The sequence below is a fragment of the Lepidochelys kempii genome, chromosome 14, assembly GCF_965140285.1.
Source record: "Lepidochelys kempii isolate rLepKem1 chromosome 14, rLepKem1.hap1, whole genome shotgun sequence".
NCBI classification, from domain to species: domain Eukaryota; kingdom Metazoa; phylum Chordata; order Testudines; family Cheloniidae; genus Lepidochelys; species Lepidochelys kempii.
In genome coordinates this window covers 28,947,828-28,970,013 of record NC_136393.1, presented here as the reverse complement: position 1 = coordinate 28,970,013, position 22,186 = coordinate 28,947,828, and the positions used below count along the sequence as shown (strand labels likewise).

Below are 22,186 nucleotides of genomic sequence, written 5' to 3'. Positions count from 1 at the left end.
GCGGTGCAAAAACTGAAATACCACGTGGAACGTGGCCCAAACAATGCATCATGACAAATAAACTCATCTTGTTATACAGTAATAGAGCTGGTTCAAAACGGTTTTACACTCACAATGCAACCTTTGAACTAAAAATGCCACTTTGGATTACTTTGATCATTTGAAAAGAGTTCCCTTTTTAAAAAAAACATTTTGGATTTCTCTGCCCACTTGAGAGAGAACGTGGAGTTTTTCCCACCAAAACTAAACAGAAATTTGATCATTATAAACATTTGCAAATAAGTTTGAAGAATATGGGGCGGGGGGGAATTGGTTTCTTCTTCCATTTTCATGACCCTCTCCACCCCTGCTATTTTTGACCAGTTCTAATTATGAATAAATGTCTGTCTGTCCATGAATGATAAATATGTCTGCTCCTGAAACATTTACAACAATGGCTCTCATGCGGAGCACTGAGGTCACATTACGCAGAAAAACACCCAGGCCTGCAGGGTTCACATTCTCAAAGAGATAAACCGCCCCAGGACGGGAATGTAACACACAACACAGCGTGACTGGCCCGTTTTGTTGTTGCTGGCAAATTGTGCTATTTTGAGGTGGGGGGGAGTTATATTTGAAATGAGTTCTTCATCCTCTCCCACTCTCATCCATGGGTGCTGGAACAGGGGAGACCAGGGCCCACCAGTTTTTTCTGGCCATAAGTGTGAGCGACTGGATGAGGGGGGAGAGAAGGAGCGGGAGGGGGGCAGTGTTTTGGGGGCAAGGGGTAGTGTGAAGTGGGAGCTCAGGGAGAAAGGAGGCATGAGGGGGGGGCCTCGGAAAGGGACGTTTTGAGGGGGCCGGACTTCGAGGAGAAGGGGTGGCACAGGGGCTGGGCCACAGTTTGGGTGCCAGCAGCCCCCCCCACACTTTTAGGAAGCTTTTGCCCATCTTGCCCTCATCTCAAATCAATTTGTTACAATAAGAAAACTTTGAGCAACAAGGAGACTCAGAGTCCCACAATATAACCACTAAAATCCTCACCCGCCCCAAGAGCTGGGCAAACAGAATTTTTTGGTCGCTGACAATTCCAAAAAAAGAGATGGAAAAAAACTGGTTTCAGGTTGAACAAAACTAAAATTTTTCCAAATTTCTGATGAACCAAAAAGCTTAAAAAAAAAACAAAACTACAGGAACATTTCAAGGGTTGTAACTTTTTGAATTTTTAAAATAAAACTGAAGGACATTTTTAAACAAAAGATTGTTTCAAACTGAAAAATCAAAATGGATTGTTTGGAAAGTGTCTAAACTAAATGCTATGACTTTTTAAGAACTCTGGGGTGGGTCTGGACGTGAACAATTCAGCAGACTGGATATGAATTCGCAAACTGCTGAATCTAAAATAGGTTTAGATGAAAAGTTTTGCCTAGTCTAGTCCCCACCATTGAGGGGCATCGTAAGAGGGATCAGCTCTTCTAGCTGGTTCCCCAGCCCAAGTCTGTCTCCATTTAATGGGTCCCTCCCCCCACTCCGGTTTAGGTTGCCAATTTTAATTGGACATATTCCTGAAGATTTTATCACATGACAATTAATCTTTAATTCCTGCAGACTCCCGGTCATCCTGGAGGATTGGCAATGCTACTCCAGTTTCCTGGGCCACACCCGTGTCCCCACCTAATGGATCCCTTCCTCTGGGTTCCTGGATCAAGCATCTGTCCTCCATTAGCAGGTCTCCTTCCCCATTCTCCAGGGCTGGGTCTCAATTCCTGTTTCTGGTTCCCTGGGCCTGGTCCCTGTCCCTGTCACGCACTGCAGGCAGCTCAGATTCCTGTAAATCCTGCGGACTTCCAGGCTGCTGGGAGGGATGAGTCAGCAGCTTCTTGAAGATGAGTCGCGAGTAGGCAAACACTTTCCCTCTACCTTTCCAAAACCCACATTCGTATAGTGAGACTAGCACCCCCACCACTGCCACCACTCCACGCACCAGGAGACGATTCCAGGATGCTGGCTCTGAAACAAAAGAGAGAGAAAGGCCCCATGACTAAGGGACTCCGTTAAATCATCCCACTGCTGCCATGAGGATCCCAGAAGATGAAGACATTCCTGGGATACAGTAAGAGCTGAGTTGGGTCATCTGCACATGGTCACCACTCAGAGCAGCGGGAATGAGATCTCCAGGCTCATTATCCTCAACGGCCAACGTGACGGAGGGAGAAAGGTGAGCCCGGCAAAGCAGCCCCTGTTCCAGAGTCTGGGAACTGTGATTTTTAAGATGCTCCGGGATGGGGTCCCTCAGGTCTTAAGGTTAGAGGGGACGGTTAGGATCATCTACTCCAGCGTCTCCTGAAGCATGGGGAAGGGCTAGCCATGGTGGGAAGGGTGGGGTTTGAAGATGTATACAAGAAAATGGGGGGTGGGGTCGCTAACACAGACATTGCTGATGGGTGAGGGGCACGATTGGTTTCTTTGCCTTGAGGAGGGGGCTCAGCTTTTAAAAGTTTTGGGAAGAATAATTTAGTCTGAGCCCTGGCATAATCCAGGCAAGAGAATGTCGCCTACTGATTCCTGCACCCAGTCCAGTGATTTATGGCACTGACTTGGCATTGAGAGGGATTTTATCATACGCTGAAATCCAGCTGCAGAAGGGAAAGGGCATTAGAAGCTGAAAGACCCCAGAAGTGGCTCTGGTTTTCTACTCAAAATAACCACCCAGGGCTGATTTTACCCGGCCCAGCGCCTTGCAGTCATGCACCCTGCGCCTAGTGACTTCGGTGTGCAGGCAGGCTCCCAAATCCAGACAGCGGCACTTCACAACCCCATTGCTCTGGCGTCAGGGACTGTCCTGAGCGCCCATCCTGCAAACACATACGCACCTGAGCCCTCCCACTGTGATCCAAGGCTACTCCTACAGATGGAATTAAACACGTGGCTAAAGCGTTTGCAGAGGTTCCAAAGAGCTGAGGCTCTGTGCAAAAGGAACATTACTTCAGTTATTCCAATCTTGTGTTGAGGAGATGCTCCTGCCCGCCCCCCCCTCCCTTCACAGCTGAGTCTCCCACCCAGTGGAATTCTCCAAGGAACTTCGCACTCCAAGAGACAGAGGTGCCTGAAGTGGCCATTAGCCTCTTAAGTCCCTTTGGGAATCCAGCCCTAATCAGGACAAGTCCTCAACTACCTGCAGCTCTTCCGTTACCCAGGTCGCACGGTGCAGGTTTCCTCTCACCCATCAGACTTCGTTTTTAAAGGAAAGCTGAGATGCAGGAGATCAAGGTGGTGCTTCCAATGAACAAGTACCAGGTCACCCACCCCATGGGATTCAACCTCGTATGGTCCTTGCTCCAGACCCCCAACTCTGTGGGTCTCAAGCAGGGGTACATGTATCCCTGGGGTACACAGAGCTCTTTCGAGGAGTAGGTCAACTCATCTAGATATTGGCCTAGTTTTACAACGGGCTACATAAAAAGCACTAGCGAAGTCAGTACAAACTAAAATTTCAGACAGACACTGACTTGTTCATACTGTTCTGTACGCCACACACGGACATGTAAGTACAATACTTATTTCCAATGGGTTTATTTTATAATTATTTGGTACAAATGAGTCAGCAATTTTTCTGCAATAGTGGCTGTGGCAACATTTGTATTTTCATGTCGGATTTTCTAAGCAAGTCCTTTTTAAGTCAGGAGAAACTTGGGGTACGCAAGACAAATCAGACTCCTGAAAGGGGTGCAGTGGTCTGGAAAGGTTGAGAGCCACTGCCCTAACTCACCTCACAGCCTGGGACGTCTTCTCGACTGACACTCCACAGGGAAGTTAGAGATGAAAGACAACACAGAGCCCAGCTTCCCATTACGGGGAGGGGGAGGAAAAACTCACCCCTGGGCCTTTCCTTGTTACACGGACCCACAATGACACGGACTCTCTCTCACTCTACAGCTTCTCAGGCTCTGCTGCCGGGAGCAGCTGCGGGTGGATAAAAGGCAGCACGGTTCTGTCTGAGACGCGTGCTGCGGAGCTCAAATGGATCTGCCAGAAAGAAGCGGCCGTGATAGAAACAGTGCAACTGAGGATCCATATTTGTGTATCTGTAATGTGAAGTACCCCTTGTTTAGTCTTCTGGGTAAGACCCTACCAAATTCACCCATCCAGTTTGGTTAATGTCATGGTCATGAGATTTTTAAAAGTCCTTTAAATTTCACAGTTTTAGCTATTTCAATCTGAAATGTCACCCTGTTCTAATTGTGTGGATCCCAAACCAGAAGAGGGTCAAGGGGGAGGGCGGTTCTCAAGGCTATTGGGCGAGGGGTGTCACGGTATTGCGACCCTGACTTTGGCACTGCTCCTGGCAGTGGTGCTACCTTCAGAGCTGGGCTCCCGGCCGGCAGCCACGGTGCTTTCTGCTGCTGGGGGAGGTTCCTGGCGGTGGCTCTGATCTGGCCCTGGGAGCAGCCCATGCAGGGGACGAGGTCCTGTTCCTCCCCAGCCCAGCCCGAACTTGCAGCTAGAGCCTGGCACACGGTAGGAGCCCCTGCCCGGGACACGCCCAGCCCTGCCACTCCCCCATTCCAGAGTCCAGCACTCAGAGGTTAAAAGGGCCTGGAACTGGCGGGTGGTGGGGTTCCCTCCTGACCACCGTGCTCGGGGCAGTTGCCCACATCACCCACCTGTAAGATTCGCCCTTCCCCTCCCCCTCTCCCACCATGCCACCCTCACTTCTGCACTGTTGCTGGCAGCAGCGCTGCCTTCAGAGCTGGGCACCAGACCAGCAGCTGCTGCTCTCTGGCCGCCCAGCTCTGAAGGCAGCGTAGACGTAAGGGGGGCAGTACTGGGACATATTGCCCCCCTCCCCCGCCGAGCCAGATTTCACAGGCTGTGATGCATTTTTCATGGTCATGAATTTGGTAAAGCCCTACTCACGGGGCGGGACTGGGTCTTTAGGCAGAGCAGAACTCTGGGCGGTGCTGGGACTCAGGTGCCCCACGCAGTCACAGTTCCTCTCCTCAGTCCTCCTCACTGGGTTGGGGCCTTGGGGTGTCATTTTTAACTGCCCCAAACCTGCAGTAAGTTAATACCCTGCAATGCTTCCCAGGGTACCCAGGGCTGGGAGGCACCTCGCCACCACCTGCCCTTTGCCTGAGGGAGCCTTGTCTGTGCCTGCCAGGGGTCAGCTCCCCAACTCCACTGGCCACACGCACTCGCTGCTGGGCCTGCCGTCACTGCAGGGTAGCAATAGGCCCACTCTGCCCTCAAGCCCTGTGAGCATCTCTCTGGAGCGTCCAGTCCCTGGTCCCCTGGGCACTGGCAGGATTCACAGATTCACTATTTCCAAAGGAACAGTAACATCCTCGGCCCCAGCTTACCAGGTCCAGCTCAGATCACTGCTCCACTTAACACACAGCGCTGCCATAGGCTCACAGCGAAATCACCCCTCAGTTCAACAAAGCCAAGAGTCAAGTAGAAGTGTTGGAAACAAATGGTTACATATAACAAAGTCATAACATGTGTTCTAGAGCCTAGACCGAACTAACAAGGTATTCTCCTGTCTAACCAAGTACAGCTCACCCGAAATCCTTGCAGCACTTCACAGCTTGGCAGGTTTGGACCCTTCTTTCATGAGACATGCGTACGGTCAGTTTGTCTCCGAGGGGATGGATCCAGTAGGTCTCTGCACACCGAGAGAGATCAGACCGATCCTTTGTCTTTATGCTTAAACACCACAGATGGACACACACACAGCCCCCTGCTGTAAGTTTCTTCCTGTAGATTTCCCTTTTTTGTGGATTTTCCAATCTAATTTTGCACCTGGCTCAGTGCGCAAAGAGACATCCAACATCAGGCACACAATACACAGATGGCCAGACAGGGAGGTAACTTCAGTTGTCTCCTGTCTGAAAGGAGCATCTGGGGTACATCACCTCCCGTGACCTGCCTTGACTCCGAGACCTTAAGGGCATCATTGTCCGTCTAGAGACACTGCTCCTTACATAGTATCCGTACAGAGGTCTTGCTCCGATTATGGTGACCATTGGGCTACTGGCTCTTGACACAGAGCTGGCAAGCCCGCTTTGTGAACTATTCTGTAGACCACTGTGACTATCAGGCATCTCAACCAGGGGTACATGTACTCCTGGCGATATGCAGAGAGCTTCCAGGTGATACATCAACTCATCCAGATATTTACCTAGTTTTAAAACAGGCTACATAAAAAGCACTAGCGAAGTCAGTACAAACTAAAATTTCAGATTGTGACTTGTTTACACTGCTCCTGAAAGAGGTACAGTCATCTGGAAAGGTTTAAAACGACTGATGTAAAGATCAGACCAGGGGATTCCTGGAAAACCTTCTGTGCTGCCTGCCACTTGGCACCAAGGGGTCCCTGGGTCACATGCATCTTTCCCCCAAACTCCATCTCTGCGCAGGCTCAGCTCCTCTCTCCTGCAAGGAGGGAACGGTAGCCAAGGCTGTGCAATAGCGCTGTCTGCAGTGTCTTGAGAGAGTGCGCGCCAACCTCAGGGCAGACTGCTGGGAACCAGGGCACAAATCCAAACTGGCTGAGAATTCTAGACCTAGATTTCACCAACCAAACATGCAGAGTAACCTCCCCCGGCATCCTAACAGCCTAGCCATGCAGTCCCCTTGGGTTCTCCGATCTGTCTCGCAACCCAGGTGAGCCTGCCTTTGAGAGACAGATGGTCTCTCACACTCAGAATCACAACAGTATTCAGGTTAGTCCCAGTCCCACAGGCCCAGGCATCCCAGGTGAACTGCACCTTAGACGTCACACCAAAGACTGAGCACGTAGCCAGTCTTATTATAGGACAATTTATTAAAAAGGAAATAAGATTTATTTACAAGGCTAAAGCAGGTGAACATACATACCTTTTGAAACTTTGTAGCTTAGTTGTGTAACAGAAGCATCTATAGCAGACATGGGGACTTTGGCATGACCTGGCACCTGGTCTGTCTGTGTGACACCTACCCCCTCCCTGCCCTTTTCAAACCCACTGGGCTTCAGGAAGGGAGAGAACAGACATTTCTCCTCTTACTCCACCGTTCCAGGCCCTAGGTGTCCCACGAGGAGTGTAACAGGGGTCCTACTCCCTTGGCAGGTGCAGCACTCTTAAAACTAAAAATGGAAAATTAAAACTAGTTTAAAATGTTCATTCTTTCATCCAAAGCAATATCTGGCAACAAAAACCAGGAACTGGTGGTGTAAACCTGCAAACTTCAAAATCAGTTGGGTTTTCAAAACACCCCAAAAATTGACCCATAAAAAGTCTTGTTAAAAAGTTGCTGGGCGGGGGGGGCGGGAATGGAGAACATCCCTCCTCAGCTCTATTCCAGACCATAAAATGGGAATGATGAATATTTTTCAAAGATTCCATAGATAATTTTCTGTAGTAAAAGGCTTCTGTGGGGGAATGTCAGGGCAGTGAAAGCTGAGGCTGGTGCCTTGGCTCAGTTAGGCAGAGCTCCTGGTCCAGCTGAGGAGGGGTAGGAAAGGCTGGATTTGAGCCGTTCCACTGGCGGAAAAAGAGATGGCACGGGTGGGGGGACAAGATGTGCAAATAGCATCTCTGGTTTTCACCTGAGTCCACAGTGCTCTGCCCAGTGATGCGCAGAGCATTCCCCGATATTCCGGAATTGCTCAGATGTGATGGTCACAAGAAATCACAGTCAGGCTTTTCCAGGGCTAGATTCTAGAATACTTTTGTTACCAGCCCCCTTCCACGGCAGCCTCCTGTGCCTGTGTAAATGCATCGGGTTTGGTGCAGATCCAGGGTCTCTCACTGCTGCATTGCAAGCTGCTGACCGCACTCAGACCGTTCAGATACGCGCAGTCTCCTCCTCCTCCGATCGGAAACCTGCAAGACAGAAGCCAGGGAGCTGGTGTCAGGTAGGAGTTGGACATTTCCCATCAGTCACAGGCAGGGAGAGACGCTCTCGCACAGTGCAGGGAGCTGCTGCACTCACAGCCCCTCACGATTCCCCTTCCTGCACCTGCCACAGGCCCCAGCTAGAAAGGGGGCAGTGGGGCAGCAAGGCCAGGAAAGGTTCGAAGATCAACAGATCTCCATGGAGCATTTATGCCGGGTGGGTATTAACCCAGTTCCTACTCTCCCCCCCCACCCCCCCCCGCACACCCAGCTGGGTGTGGATGGGCCCCTGCAGGCCCAACCCACCCAAACTGCCCCGGGTGCAGGTTCCAGGTGACTCTCAGCGTGGTGAGGAGCAGGAGTAACGCTGCACAGAAGAGCTGGGTCCAGGGCTCCCTGGACAGTTTCCATCAGCTCTCAGGCCAGAGGCCTGTCAGGACAGGCTGTATTGCAGGGGGCGGCTGAGGTGAAATGCCAGCAGCACAAACCCAGCGGCCATGGGGTGACCCCAGCCACTCACACAGAGCTTCCCGTGAGAGCTGGAGGCCAGCGCTTCCCACCTGGGAACAGGGTGGGATCCAGGTCCACAGGCAAATCCTTCCCCATGGTCCCATCCTGGCTACTCACAGTAGACATGTGCTCGGCTAGGAGAAGGCCCAGCACTATTCTTTGGGCAGGCCGGGATCTCCCTGCCCTCAGGCCACCAGCCTCTGGCTCGGGGTGAGATCTGTCCCAGAGAAGGGAGAACCCAGCTCACAGCCACCTGAGCAGATGGCTGTGGGTGGCTCCCCCACCAGCATCACCCCAGACGAGCTCTGATGTGATCTCCCTCACATGCTCTGTGTATATATCAATTTACTCACTGTTATTTTCCACTGAATGCATCCGATGAAGTGAGCTGTAGCTCACGAAAGCTTCTGCTCAACTAAATTGGTTAGTCTCTAAGGTGCCACAAGTCCTCCTTTTCTCTTTGTGAATACAGACTAACAGGGCTGCTACTCTGAAACCTGTCACAATTAAATGAATAGGCAGCAGGTCTGACACAAACAAAAGGAAGTATTTCTTCACACAACATACAGTCAACCTGTGGAGCTTGTTACCAGGGGATCTTGTGAAGGCCAATAGTATAACTCTGTTCAAACAAGAAGTAGATCAGTTCACAGAGGATAGCTCGACCAGTTTCTATCAGCCAGGATGGTCAGGGATGCCACCCCATGCTCTGAGTGTCCATAAACATCTGACTGCCAGAAGCTGGGTGTGAATGGGATGGATCACTCGATACTGACCCTGTTCTGTTCATTCCCTCGGAAGCACCTACCGCTGGCCAGTATCGGAGGACAGGACACTGGGCTAGATGGACCATTGGTCTGACCCATGTGACCAGTCTTAGGTACTTACAGCTGAATGGCATTTTTAAAAAAGCCCTTTGCGATTGATGGGAAGCTGGAAAATGTGCCCAGAGGAGGCTTAGAAAACAAGTCAGTTGATGACCTGTTGTTTGATCCCAGTCAGATATTTTCATATATTCGAGCAAGGATGCCCTGATGTCGGCAGCAGTCTGTCTTTGTGATTGCCTCATGAGCCCATCTGTTAGCCGGCCTGTTTGGGGTCTGTCCACACCGCAGCTGGCACCATGCCATTGCAGAGAAACTAAATGAATTCTTTGCAGCAGTCTTCACGGCTGAGCATGTGAGGGAGATTCCCAAAGCTGAGCTGTCCTTTTTAGGTGACAAATCTGAGGAACTGTCCCAGATGGAGGTGTCATTAGAGGAGGTTTTGGAACAAATTGAGAAACTAAACAGTAACAAGTCACCAGGACCAGGAACTCAAATGTGAAATGGCAGGACTGTGAACTGTAGTCTGTAACCTATCATTTAAATCCGCTTCTGTACCCGATGACTGGAGGACAGCTAATGTGACGCCAATTTACCAAACTGCATAAACAGGCATCTCAGTGGGGTGTTAACCCTGAAATCTGCCACCCTGTGGGCGCCCACCCCAGCAGAAGGCTCTGGGTGCATCATTGCCATCCCCTCAGAGCTCTTCCAGGATGATGCTGGTGGGGGAGCCACCCACAGCCATCTGCTCAGGTGGCTGTGAGCTGGGTTCTCCCTTCTCTGGGACAGATCTCACCCCGAGCCAGAGGCTGGTGGCCTGAGGGCAGGGAGATCCCGGCCTGCCCAAAGAGTAGTGCTGGGCCTCCTCCCAGCCCAGCACATGACTACTGTGAGTAGCCAGGATGGGACCATGGGGGAGGATTTGCCTGTGGGCCTTGATCCCACCCTGTTCCCAGGTGGGAAGCGCTGGCCTCCAGCTCTCACGGGAAGCTCTGTGTGAGTGGCTGGGGTAACCCCATGGCCGCTGGGTTTGTGCTGCTGGCATTTCACCTGCTGCTGAGAGTCACCTGGAACCTGCGCCCGGGGCAGTTTGGGTGGGTTGGGCCTGCAGGGGCCCATCCAGACCCAGCTGGGTGTGCGGGGCTGGGAGGGGACGGAGTAGGAACTGGGTTAATACCCACCCGGCATAAATGCTCCATGGAGATCTGTTGATCTTCGAACCTTTCCTGGCCTTGCTGCCCCACTGCCCGCTTTCTAGCTGGGGCCTGTGGCAGGTGCAGGAAGGGGAATCGTGAGGGGCTGTGAGTGCAGCAGCTCCCTGCACTGTGCGAGAGCGTCTCTCCCTGCCTGTGACTGATGGGAAATGTCCAACTCCTACCTGACACCAGCTCCCTGGCTTCTGTCTTGCAGGTTTCCGATCGGAGGAGGAGGAGACTGTGCGTATCTGAATGATGTGCATGGGGACAGCAGCTTGCGATGCAGCAGTGAGAGACCCTGGATCTGCACCAAACCCAATGCATTTACAGAGGCACAGGAGGCTGCCGTGGTAGGGGGCTCGTAAGGAGAGTACTGTGGAATTAGTCCCAGAAAAGCTGGACTGATCTCTTTACAAGATCACATCTGGGCACTTCCAGAATATCGGGGAATGCTCTGCGCATCACTGGGCAGAGCACTGTGGACTCAGGTGAAAACCAGAGATGCTATTTGCACATCTTGTCCCCCCACCCGTGCCGTCTCTTTTTCCACCAGTGGAATGGCTCAAATCCAGCCTTTCCAACTTCCCTCAGCTAGACCAGGAGCTCTGCCTAACTGAGCCAAGGCACCAGCCTCAGCTTTCACTGCCCTGACATTCCCCCACAGAAGCTTTTCACTGCAGAAAATTATCTATGGAATCTTTGAAAAATATTCATCATTCCCATTTGGTGGTCTGGAATAGAGCTGAGGGGGGATGTTCTACATTCCCGCGTGCCTCCCACCCCACCTAGGAACTTTTTAATAAAGTTTTTTTATGGGTCAGTTTTTGGGGTCTTTTGGAAACCCAATTGATTTTGAAGTTTACAGGTTTACACCACCAGTTCCTTTTTTTTGCTGTTGCCAGATATTGCTTTGGATAAAAGCATGAATGTTTTAAACTGGTTTTAATTTTCCATTTTTAGTTTTAAGAGCGCTGCACCTGCCAAGGGAGTAGACCCCCGTTACACTCCTCGTGTGACACCTAGGGCCTGGAACATACGCGTAAGAGGAGAAATGTCTGTTCTCTCTCTTCCTGGAGCCCAGTGGGTTTGAAAAGGGCAGGGAGGTGATCAGTGTGACACAGACAGACCAGGTGCCAGGTCATGCTAAAGTCCCCATGTCTCAAGGGGACCCTGAGAAATACACAGCTGGGATCAGGCTGGCTCATCTGTGTGTTAAGATAGGTATTAGCGTTATAAGAATGTGTGTTGAGCCTTTATTGAACGCTTGTGAGCTGCTGCAGCATTAATCTCATTTCTTCTGACCTCTGTATCCCACATTGTGAGGTAATATTGGAGCGTTTGTTTTGGGAGCCTCTGTGACTGTGTAAATCACCAGACAGGAGAGTGAATTAAGGCATTCAGGAGTGTGAAGTGCTGATCTGCAGCAGCTCAGAGCACAGGGGAGGAGGTGGGATACAAGAAGGAACTGCATCTAGCTTGTTGATGCTGGGGGCAGGGTTTTCTAGGCATAAGCAAGAAATCCCCAGCTGCTTAGCCTGGGTTAGCCCTAAAGGACAGAGTTTATAATGGACCAGTGATACACAGACTGCGGCTCATGAGCTGCAAGTGATTCTTTAATGAGTCTCCTGCCGCTCTTTGTAGCACATGATATTAAAGCACTGTGATTTAATTGTTAACCAGTCAGGATGCTTTTACTATGTTATTAGCCACTAAGTTATTTGCTGCGATCATTTATATAAAAACCTAAATATTTCCCCTGCCCTTCTGTTTAAATATGAGTAATACTATAGTAAATGAAACAATGAATTCCTGCTACTGTGGCTCTTTTGGGTAAGGCTGATCACTAATTTCGCTCCTGAACCACCGAGCTCAGAGCATCACTGCTATAGATGCTTCTGTTACCTTTTGAAACTTTGTAGCTTCATTGTGTATGTATGTTCACCCGCTTTAGCCTTGTAAAGAAATCTTATTTCCTTTTTAATAAATTGTCCTATAATAAGACTGGCTATGTGCGTGGTCTTTGGTGTGATGTCTAAGGTTCAGTTCACCTGCGGTGCCTGGGCCTGTGGGACTGGGAGTAACCTGAATACTGTTGTGATTCTGAGTGTAAGAGACCATCTGTCTCTCAAAGGCAGGCTCACCTGGGTTGCGAGACAGATCGGAGAACCCAAGGGGACTGCATGGCTAGGCTGTTAGGATGCCGGGGGAGGTTACCCTGCATGTTTGGTTGGTGAAATCTAGGTCTAGAATTCTCAGCCAGTTTGGATTTGTGCCCTGGTTCCCAGCAGTCTGCCCTGAGGTTGGCGCGCACTCTCTCAGGACACTGCAGACAGCGCTATTGCACAGCCTTGGCTCCAGTTCCCTCCTTGCAGGAGAGAGGAGCTGAGCCTGCGCAGAGATGGAGTTTGGGGGACCGATGTATGTGACCCAGGGACCCCTTGGTGCCAAGTGGCAGGCAGCACAGAAGGTTTTACAGGAATCCCCTGGGCGTGATCTTTACATCAGTCGTTTTAAACCTTTCCAGATGACTGTACCTCTTTCAGGAGCAGTGTAAATAAGTCACGATCTGAAATTTTAGTTTGTACTGACTTCGCTCGTGCTTTTTGTGTAGCCTGTTTTAAACCTAGGTAAATATCTGGATGAGTTGATGTCTCCCCGGGAAGACCTCTGCATATCGCCAGGAGTACATATTCCCCTGGTGGAGAACCAGTGGTCTACAGAATAGTTCACCAAAGGGGGCATGTGAGGTCTGTATCAAGGGCCAGTAGCCCAATGGTCACCATAATCGGAGCAAGACCTCTGTACTTATACTATGTAAGGAGCTGTGTCTCCAGACGGACAATGGTGCCCTTAATGTCTTGGAGTCAAGGCAGGTCACGGGAGGTGATGTACCCCAGATGCTCCTTTCAGACAGGAGACAACTGAAGTTACCTCCCTGTCTGGCCCTCTGTGTATTGTGTGCCTGATGTTGGATGTCTCTTTGCGCACTGAGCCAGGTACAAAATTAGATTGGAAAATCCACAAAAAAGGGAAATCTACAGGAAGAAACTAACAGCAGGGGGCTGTGTGTGTGTCCGTCTGTGGTGTTTAAGCATAAAGACAAAGGATCGGCCTGATCTCTCTTGGTGTGCAGAGACCTAATGGATCCGTCCCCTCGGAGACAAACTGACAGTACGCATGTCTCATGAAAGAAGGGTCCGAGGCTGCCTGGCTATGAAGTGCTGCAAGGATTTCGGATGAGCTGTACTTGGTTAGACAGGAGAATACTTTGTTAGTTTGCTATAGGCTCTAGAACGCATGTTATGACTTTGTTATATGTAACCATTTGTTTCCAACACTTCCACATGACTCTTGGATTTGTTGAACTGAGGTGTGATTTCGCTGTGAGCCTATGGCAGCGCTGTGTGTTAAGTGGAGCAGTGATCTGAGCTGGACCTGGTAAGCTGGGGCCGAGGATGTTACTGTTCCTTTGGAAATAGTGAATCTGTGAATCCTGCCAGGGGACCAGGGACTGGACGCTCCAGAGAGATGCTCAGAGGGCTTGAGGGCAGAGTGGGCCTATTGCTACCCTGCAGTGACGGCAGGCCCAGCAGCGAGTGCGTGTGGCCAGTGGAGTTGGGGAGCTGACCCCTGGCAGGCACAGACAAGGCTCCCTCAGGCAAAGGGCAGGTGGTGGCAAGGTGCCTCCCAGCCCTGGGTACCCTGGGAAGCATTGCAGGGTATTAACTTACTGCAGGTTTGGGGCAGTTAAAAATGACACCCCAAGGCCCCAGCCCAGTGAGGAGGACCGAGGAGAGGAACTGTGACTGCGTGGGGCACCTGAGTCCCAGCACTGCCCAGAGTTCTGCTCTGCCTAAAGCCACAGTCCCGCCCGGTGAGTAGGGCTTTACCAAATTCATGACCATGAAAAATGCATCACAGACTGTGAAATCTGGTCTCCCCTGTGAAATCTGGCTGGGGGAGGGAGGGAGAGATATGTCCCAGTACTGCCCCCCTTACGTCTACGCTGCCTTCAGAGCTGGGCGGCCAGAGAGCAGCAGCTGCTGGTCTGGTGCCCAGCTCTGAAGGCAGCGCTGCTGCCAGCAACAGTGCAGAAGTGAGGGTGGCATGGTGGGGGAGGGAGAGGGGAAAGGCGAATCTTACGGGTTGGTGACGTGGGCAACTGCCCCGAGCGCGGTGGTCAGGAGGGAACCCCGCCACCCGCCAGCTCCAGGCCCTTTTAACCTCTGAGTGCTGGACCCTGGAATGGGGGAGGGGCAGGGCTGGGAGCGTCCTCGGCAGGGGCTCCTACCCTGTGCCAGGCTCTAGCTGCAAGTTCGGGCTGGGCTGGGGAGGAATCGGACCTCGTCCCCTGCATGGGCTGCTCCCAGGGCCAGATCAGAGCCACCTCCAGGAACCTCCCCCAGCAGCAGAAAGCACCGTGGCTGCCGGCCGGGAGCCCACCTCTGAAGGTAGCATCACTGCCAGGAGCAGTGCCGAAGTCAGGGTCACAATACCGTGACACCCCTCCCCCAATAGCCTTGAGACCCCCCCCCTTGACCCTTTTTTGGGATGGGATCCACACAGTTACAACAGGGTGATATTTCAGATTGAAATAGCTAAAACTGTGAAATTTAAAGGACTTTTAAAAATCTCATGACCATGACATTTACCAAACTGGATGGGTAAATTTGGTAGGGTCCTACCCAGAAGACTAAACAGGGGGTACTTCACATTACAGCTACACAAATGTGGATCCTCAGTTGCACTGTTGATATCAGGGCCGCTTCTTTCTGGCAGATCCATTTGAGCTCCGCTGCACACATCTCAGACAGAACCTGGCTGCCTTTTATCCACCCGCAGCTGTTCCCATCAGCAGAGCCTGAGAAGCTGCAGAGTGAGAGAGAGTCTGTGTCACTGTGGGTCCCTGTAACAAGGAAAGGCCCAGGGGTGAGTCTTTCCTCCCCCTCCCCGTAATGGGAAGCTGGGCTCTGGTGTTGTCCTTCATCTCTAACTTCCCTGCGGAGCGTGAGTTGAGAAGACGTCCCAGGCTGTGAGGTGAGTTAGGGCAGTGGCTCTCAACCTTTCCAGACCACTGCACCCCTTTCAGGAGTCTGATTTGTCTTGCGTACCCCAAGTTTCTCCTGACTTAAAAAGGACTTGCTTAGAAAATCCGACATGAAAATACAAATGTTGCCACAGCCACTATTGCTGAAAAATTGCTGACTCATATGTACCAAATAATTATAAAATAAACCCATTGGAAATAAGTATTGTACTTACATGTCCGTGTGTGGCGTACAGAACAGTATGAACAAGTCAGTGTCTGTCTGAAATTTTAGTTTGCACTGACTTCGCTAGTGCTTTTTATGTAGCCCGTTGTAAAACTAGGCCAATATCTAGATGAGTTGACCTACTCCTCGGAAGAGCTCTGTGTACCCCAGGGATACATGTACCCCTGCTTGAGACCCACAGAGTTGGGGGTCTGGAGCAAGGACCATACGAGGTTGAATCCCATGGGGTGGGTGACCTGGTACTTGTTCATTGGAAGCACCACCTTGATCTCCTGCATCTCAGCTTTCCTTTAAAAACGAAGTCTGATGGGTGAGAGGAAACCTGCACCATGCGGCCTGGGTAACGGAACAGCTGCAGGGAGCTGAGGACTTGTTCTGATTAGAGCTGGATTCCCAAAGGGACTTAAGAGGCTAATGGCCACTTCAGGCATCTCTGTCTCTTGGAGTGCGAAGTTCCTTGGAGAATTCCACTGGGTGGGAGACTCAGCTGTGAAGGGAGGGGGCGGGCAGGAGCATCTCCTTAACCCAAGATTGGAATAACTGAAGTAATATTCCTTTTGCACAGAGCCTCAGCTCTTTGGAACCTCTGCAAACGCTTTAGCCACGTGTTTAATTCCATCCGCAGGAGTAGCCTTGGATCGCAGTGGGAGGGCTCAGGTGTGTATGTGTTTGCAGGATGGGCGCTCAGGGCAGTCCCTGATGCCAGGGGAAAGGGGATATGAAGTGCCACTGTCTGGATTTGGGAGCCTGCCTGCACACCGAAGTCACTAGGCGCAGGGTGCATGACTGCAAGGTGCTGGGCTGGGGAAAATCAGCCCTGTGTGGTTATTTTGAGTAGAAAACCAGAGCCACTTCTGGGGTCTTTCAGCTTCTAATGTCCTTTCCCTTCTGCAGCTGGATTTCAGCATATGATAAAATCCCTCTCAATGCCAAGTCAGTGCCATAAATCACTGGACTGGGTGCAGGAATCAGTAGGCGATGTTCTCTTGCCTGGGTTATGCCAGGTCTCAGACTAAATTATTCTTCCCAAAACTTTTAAAAGCTGAGCCCCCTCCTCAAGGCAAAGAAACCAATCGTGCCCCTCACCCATCAGCAATGTCTGTGTTAGCGACCCCACCCCCCATTTTCTTGTATACATCTTCAAACCCCACCCTTCCCACCATGGCAAGCCCTTCCCCACGCTTCAGGAGACGCTGGAGTAAATGATCCTAACCGTCCCCTCTAACCTTAAGACCTGAGTGACCCCATCACGAAGCATCTTAAAAATCACAGTTCCCAGACTCTGGAACAGGGGCTGCTTTGCCGGGCTCACCTTTCTCCCTCCGTCACGTTGGCCGTTGAGGATAATGAGCCTGGAGATCTCATTCCCGCTGCTCTGAGTGGTGACCATGTGCACACGACCCAACTCAGCTCTTACTGTGTCCCAGGAACGTCTTCATCTTCTGGGAGAAACATGGCAGCAGTGGGATGATTTAACGGAGTCCCTTAGTCATGGCGCCTTTCGCTCTCTCTTTAGTTTCAGAGCCAGCATACTGGAATCGTCTCACGGTGCGTGGAGTGGTGGCAGTGGTGGGGGTGCTGGTCTCACTATACGAATGTGGGCTTTGGAAAGGTAGAGGGAAAGTGTTTGCCTACTCGAGACTCGTCTTCAGGAAGCTGCTAACTCATCAGTCCCAGCAGCCTAGAAGTCCGCAGGATTCACAGGAATCTGAGCTCCACGCAGTTCGTGACAGGGACGGGGACCAGGCATAGGGAACCAGAAACAGGAATCGAGACCCAGCCCTGGAGAATGGGGAGGGAGACCTGCTAATGGAGGACAGACGCTTGACCCAGGAACCCAGAGGAAAGGATCCATTAGGTGGGGACACTGGTGTGGCCCAGGAAACTGGAGTAGCATTGCCAATCCTCCAGGATAACCGGGAGACTGCAGTAATTAAAGATTAATTGTCATGTGATAAAATCTTCAGGAATATGTCCAATTAAAATTGGCAACCTAAACCGGAGTGGGGGGAGGGACCCATTAAATGGACACAGACTTGGGCTGGGGAACCAGCTAGAAGAGCTGATCCCTCTTACGATGCCCCTCAACAGTGGGGACTAGACTAGGCAAAACTTTTAATCTAAACCTATTTTAGATTCAGTAGTTTGCGAATTCATATCCGGTCTGCTGAATTGTTCACGTCCAGACCCTCCCCCGAGTTCTTAAAAAGTCGAAGCATTTAGTTTAGACACTTTCCAAACAATCCATTTTGATTTTTCAGTTTGAAACAATTTTTTGTTAAAAAATGTCCTTCAGTTTTATTTCAAAAATTCAAAAAGTTACAACCCTTGAAATGTTCCTGTGTTTTTTTTTTGTTTTTTTTTAAAGCTTTTTGGTTCATCAAAAATTTGGAAAAAAATTAGTTTTGTTCAACCTGAAACCAGTTTTTTTCCATCTCTTTTTTTGGAATTGTCAGCGACCAAAATATTCTGTTTGCCCAGCTCTTGGGGCGGGTGAGGATTTTAGTGGTTATATTGTGGGTCTCTGAGTCTCCTTGTGGCTCAAAGTTTTCTTACTGTAACAAATTTATTTGAGATGAGGGCAAGATGGACAAAAGCTTCCTAAAAGTGTGGGAGGGCTGCTGGCACCCAAACTGTGGCCCAGCCCCTGTGCCACCCCTTCTCCTCGAAGTCCGGCCCCCTCAAAACGTCCCTTTCCGAGGCCCTCCTTCATGCGGCCTTTCTCCCTGAGCTCCCACTTCACACTGCCCCTTGCCCCCTCCCGCTTCTTCTCTCCCCCCTCATCCAGTTGCTCACACTTATGGCCAGTAAAAACTGGTGGGCCCTGGTCTCCCCTGTTCCAGCACCTCTGGATGAGAGTGGGAGAGGATGAAGAACTCATTTCAAATATAACTCCCCCCACCTCAAAAAAGCACAATTTGCCAGCAACAACAAAACGGGCCAGTCACGCTGTGTTGTGTGTGACATTCCCGTCCTGGGGCGGTTTATCTCTTTGAGAATGTGAACCCTGCAGGCCTGGGTGTTTTTCTGTGTAATGTGACCTCAATGCTCCTCACCAGAGCCCTTGTTTGTAAATGTTTCAGTAGCAGACATATTTATCATTCATGGACAGACAGACATTTATTCATAATTAGAAATGGTCAAAAATAGCAGGGGTGGGGAGGGTCATGAAAATTGAAGAAGAAACCAGTTCCCCCCCGCCCCATATTCTTCAAACTTATTTGCAAATGTTTTTAATGATCAAATTTCTGTTTAGTTTTGGTGGGAAAACCTCCACGTTCTCTCTCAAGTGGGCAGGGAAATCCAAAATGTTTTTTTTAAAAAGGGAACTCTTTTCAAATGATCAATGTAATCCAAAGTGGCATTTTTAATTCAAAGGTTGCATTGTGAGTGTAAAACCGTTTTGAACCAGCTCTATTACTATATAACAAGATGAGTTTATTTTTCATGATGCATTGTTTGGGCCACGTTCCACGTGGTATTTCAGTTTTTGCACCGCTCTTCTCTTCTTGCGTCTGCCCCTCTCATAAGCTGTGGCCTTAATCTCAGCCCTGGAAACACTTTAACCTGCATGTTTAACTTTAATTACTGCTGTGAATAATTCCATTTCAATGGGACAACTCGGAGGTCGGGTTTGCGCTACGGCTCTATATCAGTGTAACTACGTCATTTATTTAATTTTCTTTCTTTTACATGTGAAAGTTATTGAGAGGTGAAAGCAGGTAAAATACATGAACAGGTTCGGACAGTCCAAGTTTATCAGTGCAAAGTGACAGCAGAGATGAGGTATCTGCTAGTTTTCCATAAGTCTCTCAGGGTTACTCAGGATAACTGTGGGGATCTCTGTCTTGCATCTGGAATGTTCCCTGAAAGTATCCAAACAGCTCAGAGATGCAGAACCATTTCCTGGATCCATTCTTATAGCTGTCTTCCCCGGAAAGCAGTCTGGCAAGAGTTCCTGTCAGCTCTTTGCGAAGTTATCTGCCAAAACACTAGAGTTTTCAGGTGCCGAAGTAGCCCTTGGAATCACGGTGAAATTATCCTCCCAGCCACCACCAAAATTTGAAATGGTGCCCTGAGTGCACGGTACCCTACCGTGCTCCCCCAAGAGTTGCTGCACAAACAGGCAACTCTGCAAGTTCTCTGCATGCCTCTCTGCAAGAGACCCCCACGCCCCTCCATTTCCTTGGCCACATGTATCCTGTCCCCATGTTGGTGGCTAATCCAGAAAAAGGGGGAAAGAGCTCATCACTGCAACCACCTGAGGGATGTGTTGGGCTGAGCTCAGCTGGTCAAAGCAGGCAATAGGGACAGAATCTGAGACTTGAAGCTCCTCGAGTGACCTCTGACCTTTCCAGACCTGCCCTTCAATCAGACACAGCCATTGTAAAGTTTAATGTGATAGTAACTAGACCCATTTTAAACCCTTCACCACACAAGACAAAGCCTGTAGGATTCATCATGAGCTATTTATTTCTCCTCCCCTGGATTCCTGCAGCCCCCAGCCACCTTGGAGCTTTCCCTCCTCTCTCCCAGGCTGGGCTCACTTGATTGCAAGAGCTCAGCGGAGGGTCCAGCTTTGCTCTTTCGCTTCCATTCTTCACGCCTTTGGATGGCTGCATTTGCAACTGAGCAGCCTGATGGAAACACTGAGTCCTCTGTCCAAAGACTCCCTGAGAACAGGGGGAGGTTCACCTGAACTCTCAGGAGTGGAGGCTTGGCCCATCGGGTAGGGTTACCATATTTGAACTTTAAAAAAAGAGGACACTCGGGGTGGGGGGGGGAGTTGTAGCCCTGCCCCATATCTACTCCCTCCCACTTCCTGCCCCCTGACTGCCCCCCACAGAACTGCCAACCCATCCAACCCCCGCAGCTCCTTGTCCCCTGATCGCCCCCCCCAGGACCCCGCTCTCCATCTAAGCCTTCCTTCTCCCTGTCTCCAACTGCACCCTCTTTAGACCCCCCACCCTAAATGCCGCCCTAGAACTTCCCCCCGAACTGGCCCCTGACTGCTCCAACCCCTATCCGCACCCCCGCCCCCTGACAGACCCCTGGGTCTCCCACACCTATCCAACCACTCCCTGTCCCCTGACTGCCCCCGCAGAACCCCCGACCCATCTAACCCCTCTGCTCTCTGTCCCTTATCTCCCGGACCCCTCTCCATATGCCCACCCCCTGACAGGCTCCCCCCAGAACCCCTGACCCATCCAACCCCTCCTGCTCCCTGTCCCCTGACTGCCCCTTGGGACCCCATGCCCCTTCTCCAGCCACCCGGCACCCGTACCCTGCTGCTCAGAGCAGTGTGTTTGGGGTGCGGAGCCAGAAACAGTGCCGCGCTCCCCCGCAGAGCACACAGCTCCTCACCCCCACCCCCAGAGTGCTGCATTGGGAGGAAAATCCCGGCCCTTTGGAGAGTTTTACAAATTCCTCCCGGAGGGCGATTTAAAACCCAAAAAGCCGGACATGTCCGGTAAAATCCGGACGCATGGTAACCCGACCACAGGGACTACAGGATTTGCAGCTGCTGCCAACTCTATGGTGAATCCTCCGACTCATCACCAACCAGCTCTTCCCCATTCTGCCAGCCGGCCCCACGGTCTGACCGTGCAGGAGAACAGAAACCCTTTGGGACAGCAGGAGAGTCTCCTCAATGCCGCACTCTTTGCATGGCTTCCCGAGGTCACCGGGAAACACGACTACCCTGCCCCAGGAGTCTCTCAAGGAGCTGCCGGCGCAGTCACTGGGCACCCACTCGTAATGGTCTCGGGCAGTGGCATTGCAGAGAGAGCTGAGCAGACCGTCCCTTCTGTGACTTCCTGAATTGCTGCCAGGACTGATTCTCCTTTGCGCTAGAGAGAGTCCCCGAGGAAAAGCAGCTGTGGTGGGGGAGGGGGCAAGACAAGCTCTCCCCGTGAGCCCTTGACTAGCAGGTAAGCAGGACTCTGGGAGCCAAGGAATCAGTGTGTCTTGCTGGGAGAGCAGAGCTGGAGAGCAGAAAAGGGCACTGGAGGAATTGTAGAAAAGTCAGTGTCATGGCCGAGTCATGGGCAGCCAGATCTAGTGGGCAGAGGCAGAGTCCACACTCACGAGACAGGAGTCGAGAGTCAGCTGGGTCAGGACACTGGAAGAGCAGAAGCAAAAGACCAAATTGTGTTCAGCACCTCAAGTCAGATGAGTCACCCCGAGTCCGGATGCCAGGAAATCAAGCCTGGGGAGTGGGAGCAGGAACAGCCAACACACGGTCCAGAGGGGGCGGGTGGGAGCTCGGGTGTTCAGACAGCTTCTTGTTCCTGCTGCTGGTTTAAGGAGGTGCTGGGGGCCGATTAGCTGCTCTGGGACTCTGCCAATAGGAGCCTCAAACTGGGTCTGGACTTCGTCAGTCCTAGCTAAGCAGTTTTTCGTAGGCTTCCAGGTGGTGTGCTGGAGGGTGGCTGCTCCCAGGACCCCTGCACACCCGAGTTAATGAGCCATGGGTCATGACAGTGAGTGATCTCTCCCCGCTCAAACCTCCTGCACGAAACAGT

At 51.1% G+C, this 22,186-nt stretch overlaps 1 protein-coding gene across 1 annotated transcript in view; it reads left to right on the top strand.

Annotated features, from left to right (window-relative positions):
• The window catches only part of LOC140898101 (C-type lectin domain family 2 member D), a 49,744-nt gene extending 38,990 nt beyond the window's left edge, over positions 1 to 10,754 (top strand). The window contains exon 6 of the mRNA XM_073311554.1: positions 10,604 to 10,754. Within this exon, the coding sequence (XP_073167655.1) occupies positions 10,604 to 10,754 (151 nt within the window). The remainder of the gene's footprint in view (positions 1 to 10,603) is intronic.
• The last annotated feature ends 11,432 nt before the right edge of the window (positions 10,755 to 22,186 follow it).